This window comes from Halichondria panicea, chromosome 10 (assembly GCF_963675165.1).
Source record: "Halichondria panicea chromosome 10, odHalPani1.1, whole genome shotgun sequence".
Taxonomy (NCBI): Eukaryota; Metazoa; Porifera; class Demospongiae; order Suberitida; family Halichondriidae; genus Halichondria; species Halichondria panicea.
The window spans coordinates 3,469,645-3,488,817 of NC_087386.1; the positions used below are offsets into that span (position 1 = coordinate 3,469,645).

Consider the following 19,173-nt stretch of genomic DNA (forward strand, 5'->3'; position numbering starts at 1 on the left):
AAACTTACCAGTCAGATGTCTTCCTTTGCTGTTTCGATTTGCATCACAGTGAACAATAATTTCTCATGGAACGTCTCAGTTAATGGAGTCAAAAACACATCCTCAAAATTGTGAAGTATTGAAACGTTACCCCACCATTATTGATATGCATACTTTACAATTGCTCATAGCAAATGTTGACAAATGCATTGTTTGCCCTGGCAACCCAGACCGTAACTTTGTTGAAATTGCTGAAGCAAAGAAAGGAGAGCTCAAAACTAAAAATGGTGTGAACATTGCAGCCAGGCTGGATAATACCCAAACGGTGTTCGTTGACGGAATTGCATACCCAAATACTGTTCGACACACAAATTGTGAGATGTTAATTAAAGGAAGGAAATGTACAACATGTATGACGTATAGAAGAAAAAGTCGCCTGCTCGCAATACAACTTCCAATAAAACCAATATCCGATACCTGAATACTCCTGAAAAAGTAAAGCGCTACTCAAATTTAAGGAGCAAGTGTCGTGCCCAATCGAAAGAACTTACACGGCTCACAGAAAAAATTCAGGATTCGTTTGAAAAAAATAATGTTTGTGTGGATTCCACAATGAACAACGACTTCATTCATCTTATGCATGAAATGACTGAAACAGTTCATAGCGAAAACCCAGAAGGGTCTTTTAAGCGCATATTTTGGGATCAGCAGTTATCAGCTAATAGAGTTAAAAATGTTAATCAAATACGTTGGCTGGCATCCAGCAATTATCAAATGGTGCTTACAATCAAATGGTGCTTACACCTAAAGTTTATGTCTACTACTTGCTACAATGCTATTCGTACATCTGGATTGATTTCCCTACCATCTGAAAGGACTCTGCGCGATTATACTCATTGGATAAAAGCAGGTGTTAGTTTTTCGCTCAGCTCTAATTCACCTATCAATGTTTTGCCCCCCCCCCCCATACAGGGAAATTTTGGCCCCATGCATGTTCAGGGATTTAACCTTGCCTTACACGTACACATTGCCTTGCATAGTAAAGACTTCTTTTACAACTTGTTTTGACGTGTGTAACGGCCTTGGGGATAAATTCATAGGTGCATAATCTAATGTATTGTTTGTAAATTATGATTATTCAGAAAGCTAAAGATTATAACATTTGATGGACAAATTCTTAACTTCGTATTCTCCTCGCAGAATCAAACGTAAGAAAATGAGAAAATGTTTGCACGTAAATTAATTGAATGCTTAGTGTCTGCTTAGTGTCTGCCAAGGTTTGGCAGGGTTCAATGCGATTGGTGTGCTTCATCATAGTGTTTGTGTAGTGCATTTTCTGCCAAGATGTCACATCTTTAGGCAGCCTCTTGTCAAGGTGTCTCACCTTTCGGCAGGGTGCATTGCTTTTTAGTGATTGATGTGACTGCTGTGTGTAGTTTTTCTGCCAATTATTATGTCACATTACCCCATCTTTTAGGCTTGCATTAAACCTACAAATGTGTTTGTTGCCCTAGTTTTATAACGAATACTAACGCCTATTTGAGACTGGGACTCTAGGTGTAGACCCCAAGCTCCGAGAACTAAACAATCTTCTGTGCTCCGCTAAAATGTTACTGGCTTGATGTGGTTGACTCGTAGGTGCTTCTGCTGATTCACTATCACCCTCTAAATGGCCTCTCAGAACACGGCACGCTTGATTGAGAGTATTTCTCACACCAGAGCTGCCTCCACCTCCTTCTTCCATCTACCTCACTCTATCCTCTATTTCCTTACTTGATTTGAATATTGAATAGCATAATTATATCACAGGATGGTTCTCAGTTCTTGACCGCATGGCTCAACTGACTTCTCAGTATGAGATCTAGGAATGTACGAACAGGAAGAGACGTACGTAGACAATGGTGTAGCAATGAAGTGGATGAGGCTGTCCTGAAGATCAAGAGTATGAACTTTAATAGGGTTTCAAGTTAATGATGACAGTGCTCTAATCCACGTGCAAGCAGGTGCGCTCTTATTCAGAATCAGAAATTCACTTGAGGTTATATACAAGATTGATATTATAGCATGAATGAAGATCATGAAGATGGCTTAGTGGGATCAATTGGATCTGTGTTACTACCAGTTGTAAGAAGACTATTGTGCGCTCTATTGTGCGCTCTTATTCAGAATCAGAAATTCAGATTAATATTATAGCATGAATGAAGATCATGAAGATGGCTTAGTGGGATCAGTTGGATCTGTGTTACTACCAGTTGTAAGAAGACTATTGACTGACACCTCTCTCCTTATCGAGCTTCAGATGTCACCTGTAATACCCAAATCCAAAGTTCGTGATGCTCTGATTAATGATGTCAAGCAGCAGTTTCCAAGTTGTGGTTACACGATGATGGCTGGACACCGTGGATATCGTGTACAACAAATACGAGTTCGTGCAGCCCTTGTCAGGGCAGATCCTGATGGTGGTGTGTATGGACATCATAAATTAATAAGGCCTTCTATATGGAATGTATAACATTTTTAGGTGGACTCATGCAGGGATTGATGGTTATTCAAGGCTGCCAGTTTTTTGCACTTGTTCAGGAAACAACAGATCAGACACAGTGTTAAGTGCGTTTAAAGATGCAGTCCATAGGTAACGGCTACCAAATTGTGTTCGATCTGATCGAGGAGGGGAAAACGTTGGTGTGGCCAGTTACAGCATCGAGGTTGTGGGCGCTCATCAATGATTGTTGGACGTAAATGATTGTTGGACGTAGCGTCCACAACCAACGAATCGAGCGGTGGTGGAGAGATTTATTTCAAGGATGTATCCTTGTCTTTTATAACCTCTTCTATGAATTGGAGCCTTCTGGACCCAACTGATGACGTTCACGTCTCTTTTGTTTACACTACGTATTCATCCCGAGAATCAACAAAGCTATTTGCACTTTTGTTGACAGCTGGTCACGTCATAAAATTCGCACAGCGGGGAACCAATCACCCATTCAATTGTTTGTCACAAGAAATTATTCATCTGGCAGTTTGGTAAGTAACCACATTTGTAATCACGGATTTATGATTTATGATTGTTGCTAATTGTAGATACGATGCACAATAGCAAGCTTACTATAAGCAAGAAAAATGTTTACAAAAACTGTTGTAACATTGCTAAGGACCCAATTTTTTTTGTACGAGTTCTGGAACTCAATGGAGACATATTGTATTTGCGCAATAATTATGGTAATTTGTATCCATATATAACTTTTGGGTTAAAACGTTGGACACACCCTTCAAATTTGTAAAAACTGCACATGATGACTGCTCTGTGTATGGGTATAGTGTGTATGGGTATAGAGTAAAACTTAGCTATAGACACATGTGGTTGGTGAGAAGTACAAACTAATGATATTCATCACACACATACTTTGAACATTACCACAAGAAGCATGAAAATTCACCAACACAATGTTAAGTAAGAGTACTATAGAAAAATTCTTTGGTATATGTGACAGGCTCTGGGAAAAAGGCCATATTGGAATTGAGCAATAGCCAGATTTATAGACTGCAGTGTATAATCTCATAATAATTTTTCTTGGCTTATAGTTATCTACAGTCTTTCTACTACCTCTCTGTAAAATCTGATGCTCTGAATCCAACGCGTTCCACCGAAGCGCTTTGTCTAAGCAGCCACCATTACCTTACTTTTCCCAATTTAGCAATCTTTAAGTGGGCGTTTCTCAATACCGCTATTTCAGAACTTTGAGTTTCCAACGCGCATAACTCAGGCATGAAAAGAGGTATATGCAAACTAGCGTATCAATGCATAGGCAATTCTTTGCTCTATCATCTGGTATTTAAATCTCAACAATTGTAGCCTGCTCCAATATGGCCTTTTTCCCCCTGTCACATATACAACAGCTCGTCAGAACCGTTTCTGGCACTCGCCGATGCATTCTTTTGAGTATTTTTTATCAGTTTTTCTTTTCCGGTCCAATTCCAGCTTTGTGCCCTAGTAAGTATCCATACATATAAGCTAATGTTTTCATTGGACACACCAGTCGGTATATTTTTTCGCAGTCCGGTAATGTTAAGAAATTCTCATGCATGTCTGCTAATTTCATTTTGGGAGTGTATCGCCCCCTTTGTTCCAGAATATCTCTTAACCGATTATGCGCCAATGACACCTATTGGCGTCACTCTGGTAAGTGGCCGACACGGCTGTTGATGCCAATTGGCGTCATATGCAGCGATCCGGCTTCTCTCTGCGGTAAAGAAACCAGGGTGGGGCTGCAGCTAGTTTAACGCTACGACTACGTCCAGTTACTGTTCAGGTAAGTATATATGCAGTCAAAAACTCATACTATGTAGAAAATATTTTTGCAAGCAGCTGCTTTACAAATTAAATATTAATCATTGGCATAAACAAACACTTTCAAAAAATTATATAGAGCGGCCAAGAGGCCACACTAGACCAGTGAGGAGGTGCTGTAAGAAATTCTGGACCTGCAGAGATTGACAAACAGCTGAGTACAGCGAAATAGACCAGTCACGGAGGGCAGTGATGATGAATTTTCTGATCAATAACAGTTTAGAGAGGAGCTGGACAGTCCAACCAACAAATAAAATAGCTTCACTCAATGCAACAATAATTACAACAATAATTATTAGCAAAAATGTAGATCTGGACAGGACATGACACTGAGGAATACTGCTGACCACTGTTGTGACAGTCCTACCACGAACGTCAACCTTCCTGTACAAAGTAATGTGCGTGTATTTGTGAGTGAGAGTACGTGTGTGTGTGTGTGTATGCTGCGGCGTATGCTGCGGCGTGTGTGTGTATGCTGCGATGTGTGTGTGTATGCTTACAGTGAGTGTGCGCGCGCATGTGTGTGTGAGTGAGAGTGAGAGTGTGTGTGGTGGTGTGTGTGTGTGTGCGTGTATGTGTGTATAACTATGCTTGCGTGTGTGTGTGTGTGTGATTTAGGCGAGGATGTGTCTAACCATGTATTCTACCCTTGACAGAGGCGAAGGGGCACTGGGCAGTGACAGCAAGTACTCACGGACAGCAGACACACACGGACAGCAGACACAGACACTTTTACCTATTGTTACGCAAGTCAAAAAAATGTTTTCAAGGCTCAAAGAATGAAAGGAGAGGCTATTACTTTACTATTTCAAAAAACAATCTAGGTTAGTAGTCAACACACATAATAATTATGTACCCTGGCTCACCTCGCTGCTACTGCCACTGTTCCTCTGTTCACGTTCACTGTACATACGTGGCCCCATCTCTGATTATTGGATCCAGCCACACCTACACGTAGTGTATGTACGTACACAAAGAAGGCTAATCAATGCTTTTCAGCACTAAAAAGTCTAGATACAACTACTATCTATCTATCATGTACAGTCAGTACTAACCATACAGCTTCTAGCGATTCTATATACAATGTAGGCATGCAACACAGTACTGTAAGCAACTACAACCGATTGAATTTTTAATATTTTAATCTTACGGCCTGATTTTAAGTCTATAATAGGTGATGCAGGCCCTTCAGTAGAGTCAACACATACAGCTTAGGAAGCTTGTTATAGCTTGTACTCACCTTTTTGCCACTACCAGTGCTTCTTTTTACACATAGCTGCCTCTGGTTATAAGCCACACCCAGTACCTTGTGTAGCTGCACAAAAAAACGCTAAGCAACGCTTCTTAGCACTACAAACTCTACAGGTACGTCCTTTATACTTACTACAATAAGTATTAGACGCTTCTAGCGAATCTAAAAAGCCTAACAAAGTAGTATTATACGCAACTACTATTTACCGCGCAGATCACAGCCAATCCTTCGAGCTTGTAGATCTTTGACTGGTATATCTTCCTAGCCTAACTTGCACAATCAAAAGTCGAAGCGCTTTCGAGTTACAAGCAGTTTTCTAAGAACTAACTAATTTTGCATTTTTTAAAAATTAATATGGCCGTGGGGGGTGTAACCCTAACCCTGACGTAACAATGCGGCGTATAATAATCGGTTAAACCTCTGGGTATTCTGACCAAACAACCGACCTCTTTGGTCATGTACGTCGTCTTTCCTTTGTAAGTGGTGTTATGCATGCAAGGTACAGAACCAGCGTTCATCGCCGTTCATGCGATTCACGTTTAGAGAATCCTCGTCAAAGGCCATCATAATTATGGCAATCTGATTTGGGATACTTATCCGTCACGTGATTCGCCATATTCGTTCTCGCTCCCATTGTAATGTTTGGATCATTCACCTTAGCTGCATCATACTCTGCCTCCGTCGTGTTCAAGTACGAAATCGGAATCGGACACCATTATGCCGCTTTGCGAATAACTTGACTTTCAGGAGTACCCCATTGTAGTTGACTCGTCATGGAATATAAAGATATTTTTTTGCCGTCTAAACAGGTCAATATCAGCCTCTTTAGCTTCAACGTTTGGTGCCAACTCGGCCAACATCCTCCAACAATAAGCTGGCAGAGGAACTTTGTTCGATGCTGTATAACATCTCTCTTTCATGGCCGTCGATATAAACACCCTTTTTCTGGTCTAAGACCAACGAGCACTTATCTCTCTCGGATAGCCACTCTCTCGGATAGCCAGGAGTAAGGACAAAATATTGCGGCAGTTAAATTTGATTTCCCTTTAAACAGGCATTTTCTCGAACAAATTTACTTGCAGATTTGTTTAGGTCTTCATTTTGCCAAAAGACTCCTTGACGTTGATACTTGCCTTGCTGGGAATCATGGGAATCATGGAAAAAAGAATACTTCCACAGTTCTTTCGTTCCTTAAAATGAGTTAAAATGAGGTTCGCAATTTGATTAGCGGCATCTGTCTGCTTGACACCATTTAATACAAGTCTCAAGACATCAAATTATCTCGAGACAAACATAATCTTTTTCATCATCAAGGAGAGGCTGAGTTTCAGTTGAGTTGGAAGAAGCTGGTGGTACGGGTATGGTTGGCTCTGGCGGGATAGTGGCGGGACAACTTGACTTTCTTAGCTTCCCTTGCTTGCTCTAGATGGATCTTTCTCTTAGTTTTAGGCATCTTGTAATAGCTACAGAGACTTCTCTAACAAAATTCTGTGTGCTTGATTTATGCTTGATTTAGAAAAAAAGCTTAGCATTTTCAATTTTTCATAGCAACCACTAAAAACTTGATGCTGGTTATTTAGAACAATTTGAATATTTTTTTTGCTAGTTACGGTTTGCGAGTTATAACAGGTCAAAGGTGAGTACCCTAAAAAATTTTTTGGAGATTTATGCTCTTGTGCACCCGTACATATGGGGATGGACCGATCCCAGCTGATGCTGATGAAGATGTTGTCTCCAATACCAACGCTTGAGGATCTAGTGATGAATGTGGACCCTTTAGCTGCTGATATATACCTTACTACTCTAGAACAAGTTCAATGTTACAATATTTTCAATGTTACAATATTATAGTAACAGAATATCATTTTTAAAAAATAGCGATAAAAGGTTGAGGGCTAGTTTTTGGCCTCATTTGCAATAACTTGCAATTGTGTCATGCCAGACTCTGAGAGAGAAACGTTATTTATACCATAGAATTAATTGTAATTGTATTTATTATAATGTATGTTCACTTTTGAGATTGATATTGAATTTATATAAATACAAATTTCACACGAAATTTTAAGCAAATTTTTGATTGGTGACCTATGGCGATCGGACTTGGTATGGCTTCTGTTGACCTTCGAGAGAAGCCTTGCAAAGATGTGGAGCTCAGGAAGGTTGTAGCTTACCACAAATTAAATAAGAGTAGAGTAATGTGCGGTTGATGCAAATATGCGTCATCCGCGGCTAACAGCTTATTCCTTAATGACGCAAATTTGCGTCAACCGCAGCTAATCGGTTAAACTGGTGAACCAAATCCAGCAGGTGTCACCCCAGCGACCCCACAGACCCCACAGACCCCACAGCATCATTGGAGGAGTATGGATCAGTGGGGAGTATGGATCAGTGGACTTAATTATGAACTATATAATATGGATCACCTCAGTTTGGTAACCAAAGCCATTGTTGTAGGACAATGGGCTTTGGTGTCAGTGATGTGTGATGTGCAGGTGTCAGTGAACTCCCACCATGGGATCAATGGACTACGGATCAATGGACTACGGAATATTAATTATTATGAACTATAAATTATAGAGTATGAATCACCTCAGTTTGGTAATTACCAAAGTTGTTGTAGGATAACTTTGTTGAGGAACTTTAAAACTTTAAATCGTGAGGGTGTACCTTGTATAGTGTTCGGACTCAAACTCGGATCGTCAGTGATACTGTACGTACATATAAAAATATTGTGAATGCTTATAATATGTGAATGCTTATAATAAGCTTATAATAATAACAAAGATCCAAAAATGTCTTAATTGGACACACACACCTAAACTGTGCAATTCTCGAGCAGTAACTTTTTCCTTTTTCTCAGTAACCTATACCTTGGCCTCTAGTGACCTTTCTTGGGTTGGCCTAATTTTACAAGATCAACCTATATTAAGCAATAACTGCACGCTCACGTTTTTTTCTTGGGGTTAAGGGATTTCGTTTGGCTATAATTATAATTATAATTAGATTAAATAATGCAGTAAGTGATTGATCCCACTGTACTACTCACATCGCTTTCTTTTCTGGCCTATTTGGAGCACATATAAACATAAACAATAAAATTATACCTTTGTTACTTTGTTACCGTCACCACTCACTATTTAGGGTAAATATGTAAAACCTGTTAAATTATATGTACATGCAATCATGCATGCACCACCTAACACATAAACAGTGGTGAGGTTCAAAATCACACTTAAGCGTATGTACCCTTGTTAACTTGCTGTTCCATTGTTGAATCTTCCTCTGAATAGACTTCCGATGAGCCGGTTCCTTGAGATCTTGGATCAGGTGAGGTGAGATCTTGATGATCAGGTGAGGTGAGATCTGATTGTAAGTACTACACACATAAGTACTACACACATAAGTACATCATGCAACTATTATACACAAACCAACCTGGCACATCCAACAACAAGAGCATCTCTTGGTAACACGTAATGATGATAGTATGATGATATGTACAAACATACCTGTTCTTTGTTCTTTAAGACTACACGAGGCTGCATCTGGTGATCAGCCACACCTAGTACCTAGTGTACTTGACTAGGTACTTGCACAAAAAAAAGGGTGCTTCTCAGCACTACAAACTCTACAGCTACGTCCTATATACTTACTACAATGAGTATTAAAGCTTCTAGCGAATCTAAAGAGCCATGTAACAAAGCAGTATTATACGCAACTGCTACTTACCGCTGCAGAGATAGTGATCTTTGACTGTTCCTAGCCTAACTTGTACTATCAAAAGTCGAAGCGCTTTCGAGTTACGCACTGTTTTCTACGGACTAATAAATTTTGTGCATTTTTTGAAAATTAATATGGCTGTGAGGGTGTCCCCGCAACGTTGTCATGGCGTATATTCGGTGTGTTTACTACTGAGATTATGGCTAGCTGCCTTTATATTAGTAGATCTAGTCCAGTACGTCTAGTATAAAATGATCATAATAGAAGGGGAGCAATACATCATAAGCGTACTTTTAAAAAAAAATTATCTTGTATGAATTTAGAACACTCTGAATCCATCATCTGAATCCATCATGCTCATCATGTAAGGGTAAGTTTGCTTGATGCCTCATCAGTATAAGACTGCGTGTATTTAATTTTACGCACCCCTTCGATAATGTTGTAGGTGAGGCTATTAAATGTACGCACATGTACGCACCCCTTCTGTTGTACACAGCAAATTCTTTTGTTTGTTGGCAGTTCTTAGAAGAACTAAAAAAAAAAGGTTTAAAGGGTTGTGAGAGCTGTGAGAGTTCAATTCGAGGGACAGTTCCTCTTGTCATATCCCACTGTCCTGCAAATTCCGCATACACGCTGCCTCTTAGGTGGAGGTGGAGCAGGTGACAACGGGGACGATGGTGGAGTGGGAGTGGGACTGATTTCACGTTGGACGTTGGGGGGTGTTCTGTCTTCTGTCTGCTGAACGGTCGAGGATGAGATGGGAGTGGACAAAACTCCCGGATTTTGTACCATTGTCTCTGCAGGGACAGACCCGCTGGGTGTATCACTGATGGTAGCTCGTTCTCGTCAAAGATGACACCAGGTTTGAGAAGAGTGTGCTGCCCATTCCTTAACATACACCTTCCCGGGCATAGAAGACGTCATCCTGAGGTGGTGGTACTTCTTCAGCGATGGTAGTTTCTTGAAACTGGTGGCAAAGAAGTCTGTCATCACCTACCACCAATTGCACACTGCAGAGCGCTGGCTCATGTCCTTGAGGCTACCGATGGAGGTGCGACGGTACAGGCGCTTAAACAAGCGTGTGCCCAACAACCAAAAAGGACAAGGTGATCTTGGTGTGTCTCTTCGTCAGGACTCTCCAGGCAAGGTACTGTATCATGGCGTTGTTCTTGTTTTGCCCAGTACAGTTATTTGCCCAGTACAGTTATCAGCATGGAGATACACTTCTTTCTCTCCTATAGTAAAAACAATTAGTAAAAACAATCATTGTAATAATAATTACGGTTTTTCAATTTTTCTATGCTGTGGTGCTCGAAGAAGTAGTGAAGCTGGCTGATGACCGTGTTGGCCACAATCACCAGCTTCATCGCACAGAAAGTTGATCTGTCTGGGATCCAAATACAGCACACTTCCTAGGGGTCAAGAAGTAGATGGTACCTGGTTGGAGAGGGTTACTTGGGAAGTTACTTGGGAAGTGCACCTGAAAAGAAAAAAGGTTCGTTAAATCACACACACGCATACATGTACACTGCATACATGTACACATGCCTACACGTCCCTCCCCACACATACGAACTCCTCCCACACAGACTCACGCCTACACACACACACTCATTCCAACTCTTCCCACACACATGCACACACTCGTTCCAACTCCTCCCACACACCCACATTAGTTACATTCATCGTCTTCCCACACACACACACCTACACACGCACACGCTTGATCCAATTGATCCAACTTCTCACACACAACTTCTCACACACCTTCTCACACACACACACACACACACACACACACACACACACACACATACTTAGTTACATTCGTTTCAACTCCTCCCACACACACTCCTCCCACACAGACACACACACACACACACACACTTAGTTACATTCGTTTCAACTCCTCTCACACAGACACAGACACATACACATACACATACACACACACTCGTTCCAACTCCTCCCGTTTTCCTAGGCCCTGTCACATATGGTACAAAGATTTGCAATTATGCTTGCTTTTGCAAATCTAATCTCATATAAGAGATGCAGTCTTTGGTCTTTGGCAGTCTTTGGCGCATACCAACATTTTTGCATGCTCGACCCATAATTATTAAGCCATTAAACGATTAATGTCTCAGAGACGATGTCGGTAAAGGTATATACACTGAGAACATACTGACCATGATATCAATGTTAGTTTTATCTTGATCCATCATTCTCTGTGTGGATAAAGGAAGTACTAGAACAAGATTACTAGAACAAGATCACGTGCGCCTGTGTAATTAACAATAACTATAGCTACAGTACATTGCATGCCACACATTCATGACACAAAGTCATGTATTTCCTATATTGAATATCATATAGTCAGCACCTTGCACAACACTCAGGCATGCAGAATTAAATGAACAAATAAAAGGTCACAGCTATAGCTTGAACGTAACATTTTACACAAGTAAACAATGACATGGCCTCTGCACATGCAGTGCATCCAGTCTATCGAGAGTAGAATATCAAATGCTAGAGTAGTTTGCTAGAGTAGTTGTACTTAAATGTAAATAACCAATATCCTACAATTCAAAGAAAGTCACCTCAGTAAAAAAATTCCATGGCAAGATAAGGTTGGTAGATTTGTGGTGATTAATAGGAATTGTTATATAGAAGGTGATCGGTTTGAGAAAGAAAAGACCAACAGTTTCCCGTTTAGCTCTAACTAGACTATCTCAGTTCTGAAAGGTTATAATATGTTACTGCATGTGCTTACTACTGTTAAATTTAGTTCACACATTTTTACGATTACCTAAATGGATTTCCCACAATAACAACTTCATTCACCTATATACAGTAGACTCTCGCTATTCCGGCTCTCTAAAGTACGGCCACCTCGATATACCGGCCATTTGGTTTGGCACGCACTGCCACGGACTGCACAAAACTCACCCTGAAGTACGGCCACTCGCTATTCCTTTTACCGGCCAGTGTGTATATATGATGTTTTGGGTGTGGTTTAGTAAATAAAATTGGATTACACTTAAATAGAGAGCAGAATGAATGATTCATTATCCTCGAGGAGACAAGAACTGCAAAATCAGTGATTAGATTCGAGGTAAGGTCGTTTTTTTTAAGCCGCGGCTAATTATCTGAAGAAGTACGGCCACCTCACTATTCCGGCCAAGCTGCATGGTCCCAAGGGTGGCCGGATTAACGAGAGTCTACTGTATAATAGTATCATAATTAATAAGCCAACGTACTCCATCTCAACATCAAAAAGGACATTGTATTATATCATCAGCATCAATCATCAGCATCAGCTGGAATCGGTCCCCATAATAATGAATCGGGATCCATCCCTGTCGTTGTAACCTGTCACATTGACCGACTGTCTCACTGTCCGCATAAACTATTAACACACATGATCCGTGCTATTACCAAAAAACACCCCTCCATGAAATTAAAAAAAGCAAACAATCAAATCTAGTTATACATAATTATGTTCAATACCCATAAAGTGTATAAGGGTCACTAGCTAGATCTTTATTCGTTATAATATTATTATTTTATAATAATTTTGAGAAAACAGAATTCCCTTGTCCTAAAAATGTTCTTCTGACGTACAATTAATAGGTAATCGGATAATTCCGAAGCAAGCAGAGGACGTCGGAAGGGTTCCAGCTATAAAGAAAACATTACATTGAGGGATTTGGGAGTGGCCGGTTGCAACATGTGTGAGCAAAACATGTCATCAATGAAAGTTAAATCATAGCTATACATGCTACATATAAAGCACGTACACAACATGCCACTCACTCCTCCAGTCGTGTCACTATACTCCATCATTGCTGTCATCACCACTTATATCACTGCATGCAGGCAGGCAGTTAATAATGGATGTATAGTGTATGGAGGGGGTGCTCTAAAAACTATAGCTATAATCCCATCTACACAGTGTGTAACTGAGTAGTATAGCTAGCATGCAATAATTCAAGTATTATTGCTGCAGCTGTTTGGTTCTTTCTCCATCTAGTTGTCTTAGGGATAGGTTGTGATGGATCATGATGGATCCAGCAGGTATCTCTTGTAGGGTCCTCTCTTATTTGGTGGGAGTTCTTCTTGTCTTTGAACAGCTAGGTGACTAGATCTAGCTTCACACCTTAGGATCATTCTGGTGCAGTGCTCACCTTTCGAAACATCTCATTGGCCAATGCACTTTTTGAGCACATGGCAAACGTCATCATGCCACCAAAAAGACAAAGAAAACCTACACTAAGGTACCACAAGGACAATACCAGTGTCCTCACCATGTAAACCATGTAATAATAATTATCTTGCATATCTTGCATACAAGCTGTGTAGTTCTATAATTAAATTATTATTGTATTGCAGTATTGGAGCGAGCGAGTAATGTGCAGTGCCTTTACTTGTAATTTGCTCGAGGCATATCTGGACCAGGGAAACTCTTTCTCGAGTTGTGGCTAGTTTGATTCACAAACTTTCTCATAAGTTAGCCTTGCACTAAAGCGCTAGCTTTTTGTTACCTACAACAGCCAAAAAAGAGGTGTAAAGCAGCTAGCTATAGTAGACTCTTGCAGACACGCCTCTTATTCCTAATGCGCATGCGCATCCTAGCAGAATCAATCTTCTTCTTAATTGCTTCCAAATGCACTATAAAATGATAGCATATATACAATATGTATTATTGTTTGTATCTGTCCTTATTTGAACTCTGTAACTGTTTACTTTGGTCATTGCATCATTGTGGGTTTTCCCTTGTATTCTTATAATTATGAAATGAACACATGGTAATTTGCTGAAAGTGAGTAGTTATTGAATCCTATCTAATCCAAGTTTGGCCGGTCTCTGGTCCTTACTTGGAATTGTGTTGAACAGTCAGCTGTTTGATCAAATACTCGCTCTCGCTCTACGTACGTGATGGCAGATGCTACACGTGCCATTTCTAATTACGAAGAGGTGTGGCTAAATCCTCCATTACTCGTTTGATCGTTCGCACTCAGAGAATGCGGCACCTGATACTGGAAGAAATGCCAAACAACTACTGGCAAAGTTGCAAGATGCCACTGAAGAGTACCAGTGCATCCACATGTCACTGGTTGATGCCATAGAAGAGCTAGAAACTGAACAAGCTGTACTGGATGAGCTACTGGACACCTCAGAAGATTTGGCTGCCCGAATTCAGGCAGTAATTGATTCCAATGATAAACTTAGTCCCGATGATGAATACAGAGGTGTCACTCGCAGATTGGCTCGCTTACAGAGATCTTTGGCTCCAATTGACGATGCTCTTAAGACATTAGAGGGTGGTGAACATCCAGATGTACCCCGCATGAAGCTATACCGAGACCACAAACAGGAACTCACAAACATTGATGTTAAGCTTTTCTCATTGGACATAGTCGAAACTGATGATTTCATGACTCAGCACACACGACTCAGTGACACATTGTTTAATCACTCTGTCCGACTATTTGAAACTCACACACCCATGAGGGTTGTAACAACCACTGACGGAGATATCAGAGGAGCCAGATTACCGAGATTGGAAGTACCTACGTTCGATGGTAACATGCTTCATTGGAGAAACTTCTGGGAGCAATTCAGCATCTCAGTACACAGTCGCTCAGGTCTGTCCCCAGCAGAGAAGCTCGTCTACTTACAACAAGCCCTAAAGGATGGTCCAGCCAGAAGCACGATTGAAGGTCTCTCTCGCAGTGGAGACAACTATAAAGAAGCAGTTCGCTACCTCAAGACCAAGTACGACCGTCCTCGCCTACACCAGGCCCATGTGAAAACCATTCTGGATGCTCCTCCCATCAAGGAAGAGGAGATTCGTAAGTTGCATGATACTGTAATACAGAATTTACGTGCTCTGAAATCGATGGGATATGATCCATCAGGCCCATTAGAATTGAAGCTTGACCCTAACACAATGTTTGAATGGCAAACGCATAGCCAGAAGAGTCCCCCATTTCCAAGAGCTCCTTGAGTTTTTAAACCTTCGTGCTCAAGCGTCAGAATCCTCCCTTTCCGAAGTTAATAAGAAAACAAGACATGATAGTCATAATTTGAGAAAGGGTTTTTCCCCCAGTGGTAGTGTGGCCTCTCATGCGGCAAATTCCGAGCCGTATTCTAGTCAATGTGTGCTATGCAAACCTGATAAGCATCCGTTATATGCATGTCCTAAATTCAAAGATTTGTCACATGAATACAAGATTGCTACTCTGAAAGCTAACTACCTGTGCATGAACTCTAATCACTTTGTGAAGCATTGCACGATGTCAGAAGCCGCACCACACTCTATTACACGTGGCTAACACTGACGCTTCAATAAATGTAAATTCAACCCCAGCTACTATCCTGCCACCAAGGATATCCGATCCTGCAACAATAAACATTGCAGCTCCGCCATTCGTGCCACAAAGTATGGAATCATTGAATCTTTCCCAATGCGAACCTCCTAGTGACGTAGTCACGGGTACAGCCATTAAACTTCGATCGAACACTTTGTTAATGACTTGTCGACTTGTAGTGTGCCCACCTGATGGCACACGTGTAGAAGCTAGAGCCTTACTTGACAACGGATCCTCTGCGTCTTTCGTATCGGAACGCCTAGCCCAAATTCTACGATTGCCTTAGCCTCGACCCCCGACCCCCGGCCGATCCGTCTCCAATTGAACGCTAGGTCGCCTACTAGGCCTGGTATTGATTGTATTTGGGCGTGATCTGGGCGTGGTTTTTTAATACATTGACTCGTGGTACAACAAAAAATGAATCCTCCAACAGTGGTGGGGCAGTATAAGGGGCAGTATACAGCAGGAAATACTTCCCAGGAAATACTTCCCAGAAGACACTTCTTTGGCAGTGGCAACCAAATCTTTGTCGATTCCTTCGATTCCTTTATTGCTTTATTGCTACTGAGGATGGCAGCAGAAACACCTCTATTGTTTAGACTCCTGATCTGGTCAATCATGAGTCTCATGATGAGAGATACAAGGGGAGAGACAATTAACAAGAACAACACTTTTGTCAACAAGAGGAGCCTTGGTCCTACCTAGCTTGTAGTCCATTAAAAAGGGTAGCAACTGATATAGCAGAGAAGACTTGCCATACCCCGTTGGCAACCAGGTAAACACGTGCCTGGGCCTGTTCTGCCATGAGAGTGAGGCCATCTTGCTTCAAACAAGACAACGAGTTGCATGCCATAGCTAGCTAGCTATAAATTGAGAACATGACACGGAGCTAAATTACTGTAACTTTTACGGGAGTAAAATGCCTCTACGTACACCTTTAGTATTACAGAAAAAAAGCAGGAAACAAAATGTAAAGAATCACTGCTTTTGTTTCCGGTTCCTGCCACGCCCAACTTCGTTCTATTAAAAAAAAATAGGCCTGGGACCGAGGCTACGATTGCCTAGGACCAGTCAGAGAGCTAGAATATCTGGCGTGGCTGGCATAACCCATAGCTCCTCGCAGCAATCTATTGCTTGCTTCATTGCTTCAGTATCTCGCCTGTCAGATCTCCTCACAAGAAGTTTGATGTCACGGCCATTATCGTACCAAGAGTGACCTGTGATCTCCCATCAAGACATCGACCTCGCAGATCCCGGATTTGGTTGTCTCCTTGGTATTGACATCTTTGTAGAAGCAATCTTGCATGGCCGGCGGGGTGGACCTACAGGAACCCCCATGGCTTTTGAAACACACTTTGGTTGGGTATTGGCTGGATCTACTGAATCTTGCTCACCTTCACCTGAGGTGGCAACTTGCCATGTCTCATGTATGACAGGAGACGACTTGCTTCAAAAATTCTGGGAAATTGAAGATGCTGAACCTGCCCTCAATCCTGAAGAAAGATCAGCCATCCAACACTTCAAGGCCAACCAGACTCGTAATGATGTTGGCAGATTCATTGTTCCTCTGCCCAGAAGAAAGAATATCAAACCGTTAGGAGAATCAAGAACCCAAGCAGTACGAAGATTCCTCGCTCTTGAGCGTAATCTGCACTCAAAGAACCAGTTCGAAGAATACTTCAAGCTTGGTCACGCAGAAGCGGTTCCACAACAAGATCTGGAAAAACCTCCTCACGAAGTATTTTACTTACCTATGCATGCAGTTCGTAAAGATTCCAGCACGACAACCAAGATTTGTGCCGTCTTTGACGCATCCATGAAGACCTCGACAGGCATTTCTCTAAACGACTCACTCTAAACGACTCACTGATGGTGGGACCCACGGTATACCCTTCCCTGATCGAAGTTCTAATTCGATTTCGAATGCACCGCATAGCACTGGTCGCCAACATTAGTAAGATGTACAGAGCCATTGAGTTACCTCCATGAGTTACCTCCATCTGATCGCGATCTTCACCGCTTCACTTGGAGAAGCAGTCCAGATGCGACACTTCAAGATTTCCGAATGACAAGAGTGACGTTTGGCGTGTCTTCGTCCTGCAGTTAAACAAAATGCCGCTGACTTTGCTCTTGAATATCCCCTGGCTGTCAAGACCGTGGACAATGCTTTCTATGTTGATGACTGCCTAACAGGAGCAGACTCCATCGAAGAAGGAGTTGAATTGCGTTGTCAACTCCAGGCACTCTTCGCCAAAGGTGACTTCTTGTTAAGAAAGTGGAATTCCAGTTGTCCTGACGTCGAGTATTACCGGAGCTTAGAGATGACAAGACTTCACTCACTATATCCGATCAAGATGAGATCTATACCAAGACACTCGGGGTGGACGGATCCAGAGGTAGTTCGTTGGGTTCGTACGAACTACCCGTTGATTTAATACACCTAGGACCTGGCTAGCTAGCTACCGGTAGTGACAATAGGGTACAAAGTTCTCTCTGCATAATGTGAGGGTGGGGCTGGTACTCTCTGCATAATATGAGGGTGGGGCTGGCTATATATTGACTCATCCAGCCACATGGTCGCACCATGAATCCTAACAAAAGGTCTAGATTGCAACCCTCCATTGACTCCTGGTTATAAGGGAGAGTTCACGGCACTGCATACTGTATAGATACACTGTATAGATTAATTATAATTGTATAGATTAATTATAATTGCTATAATAATTATATTGTATGATGATGCGTCAAGTCTACAGCCAGTCTCCTCTTCAAGAGAACCACCAGCCACCATCGTCTCTCCTCCAGTCATCAACGTCTCTCCTCCAGCCACCACCGTCTCTCCTCCAGTCACAACTATCTCTCCACTGGAACCACCAGCCACCCCTCCAGATCTTCCGCTGAGGATCAGCCAATGGACATTGGTGCTCTCCTGAAAGAGAAGAAAGTGCAAGTGCAATCACTATCCCAGAGCATGAGAATGGCTTTGCTGGAGTGGCACTCTGTTTTGGACCATTTCCGACTAAACGTGGCCAATCGATCCTCACATGACCAGTTGACAAAGCGAGCCCTAGTCGCCAAAACCTACGACGTCTTAGGATGGTTTATAATCAAGGTCAAGATTATGTTACAGTCAAGATTATGTTACAGTACAGTACAGAAAGTATGGGAGTCCAAGGTCGGTTGGGACGAAGTCATTCCTCAAGAAATTGCTCAGGAATGGTCCGTTTGGAGCTCACAACTGAAATCACTTTCTCAATTGCACATACCTGATTATTTCAACCCAACTACATGGATTCAGCGACGCTTCTGAAAGTGCATACGCTGCCGTCGTCTATCTTCGCCTGACTGATACCAAAGGTGTCTCCTTGGTTACATCTAAGACTAAGGTCGCTCCGATAAAACGTCTCACTATTCCCAGATTGGAACTTTGTGGAGCATACGTTCTCAGCAAGCTACTAGAACTGACATTTCCCTTGAAAATGTTTGTGCGTGGACCGACAGTA

The 19,173-nt window shown here is 41.8% G+C and overlaps 1 protein-coding gene and 2 long non-coding RNA genes across 3 annotated transcripts in view; 1 reads left to right on the top strand and 2 right to left on the bottom strand.

The window, feature by feature from the left end:
* LOC135342395 (uncharacterized) overlaps positions 1-151 on the bottom strand; it is a 72,984-nt gene extending 72,833 nt beyond the window's left edge. Inside the window, exon 1 of the long non-coding RNA XR_010396862.1 lies at positions 9-151. This is a non-coding gene — a long non-coding RNA (uncharacterized LOC135342395). The remainder of the gene's footprint in view (positions 1-8) is intronic.
* Positions 152-4,318: 4,167 nt separating this feature from the next.
* LOC135343173 (uncharacterized) lies at positions 4,319-10,349 on the bottom strand. Its single transcript, XR_010397076.1, has 6 exons — positions 8,826-10,349; positions 5,786-8,287; positions 5,568-5,642; positions 5,194-5,275; positions 4,963-5,063; positions 4,319-4,711 (listed from the first exon to the last, which is right to left on the bottom strand). It is a non-coding gene; the product is annotated as an uncharacterized LOC135343173 (long non-coding RNA).
* Positions 10,350-13,901: 3,552 nt separating this feature from the next.
* On the top strand, positions 13,902-16,783 carry LOC135343413 (uncharacterized). Its single transcript, XM_064540419.1, has one exon. The coding sequence runs from the start codon at positions 14,404-14,406 to the stop codon at positions 15,304-15,306; it is 903 nt and encodes a 300-aa protein (XP_064396489.1). The 5' UTR covers positions 13,902-14,403; the 3' UTR covers positions 15,307-16,783.
* The last annotated feature ends 2,390 nt before the right edge of the window (positions 16,784-19,173 follow it).

Bases quoted from the DNA above. Each gene is read 5' to 3' on its own strand.
- LOC135343413 (XM_064540419.1), top strand. From the start codon at position 14,404: ATGTCACTGGTTGATGCCATAGAAGAGCTAGAAACTGAACAAGCTGTA.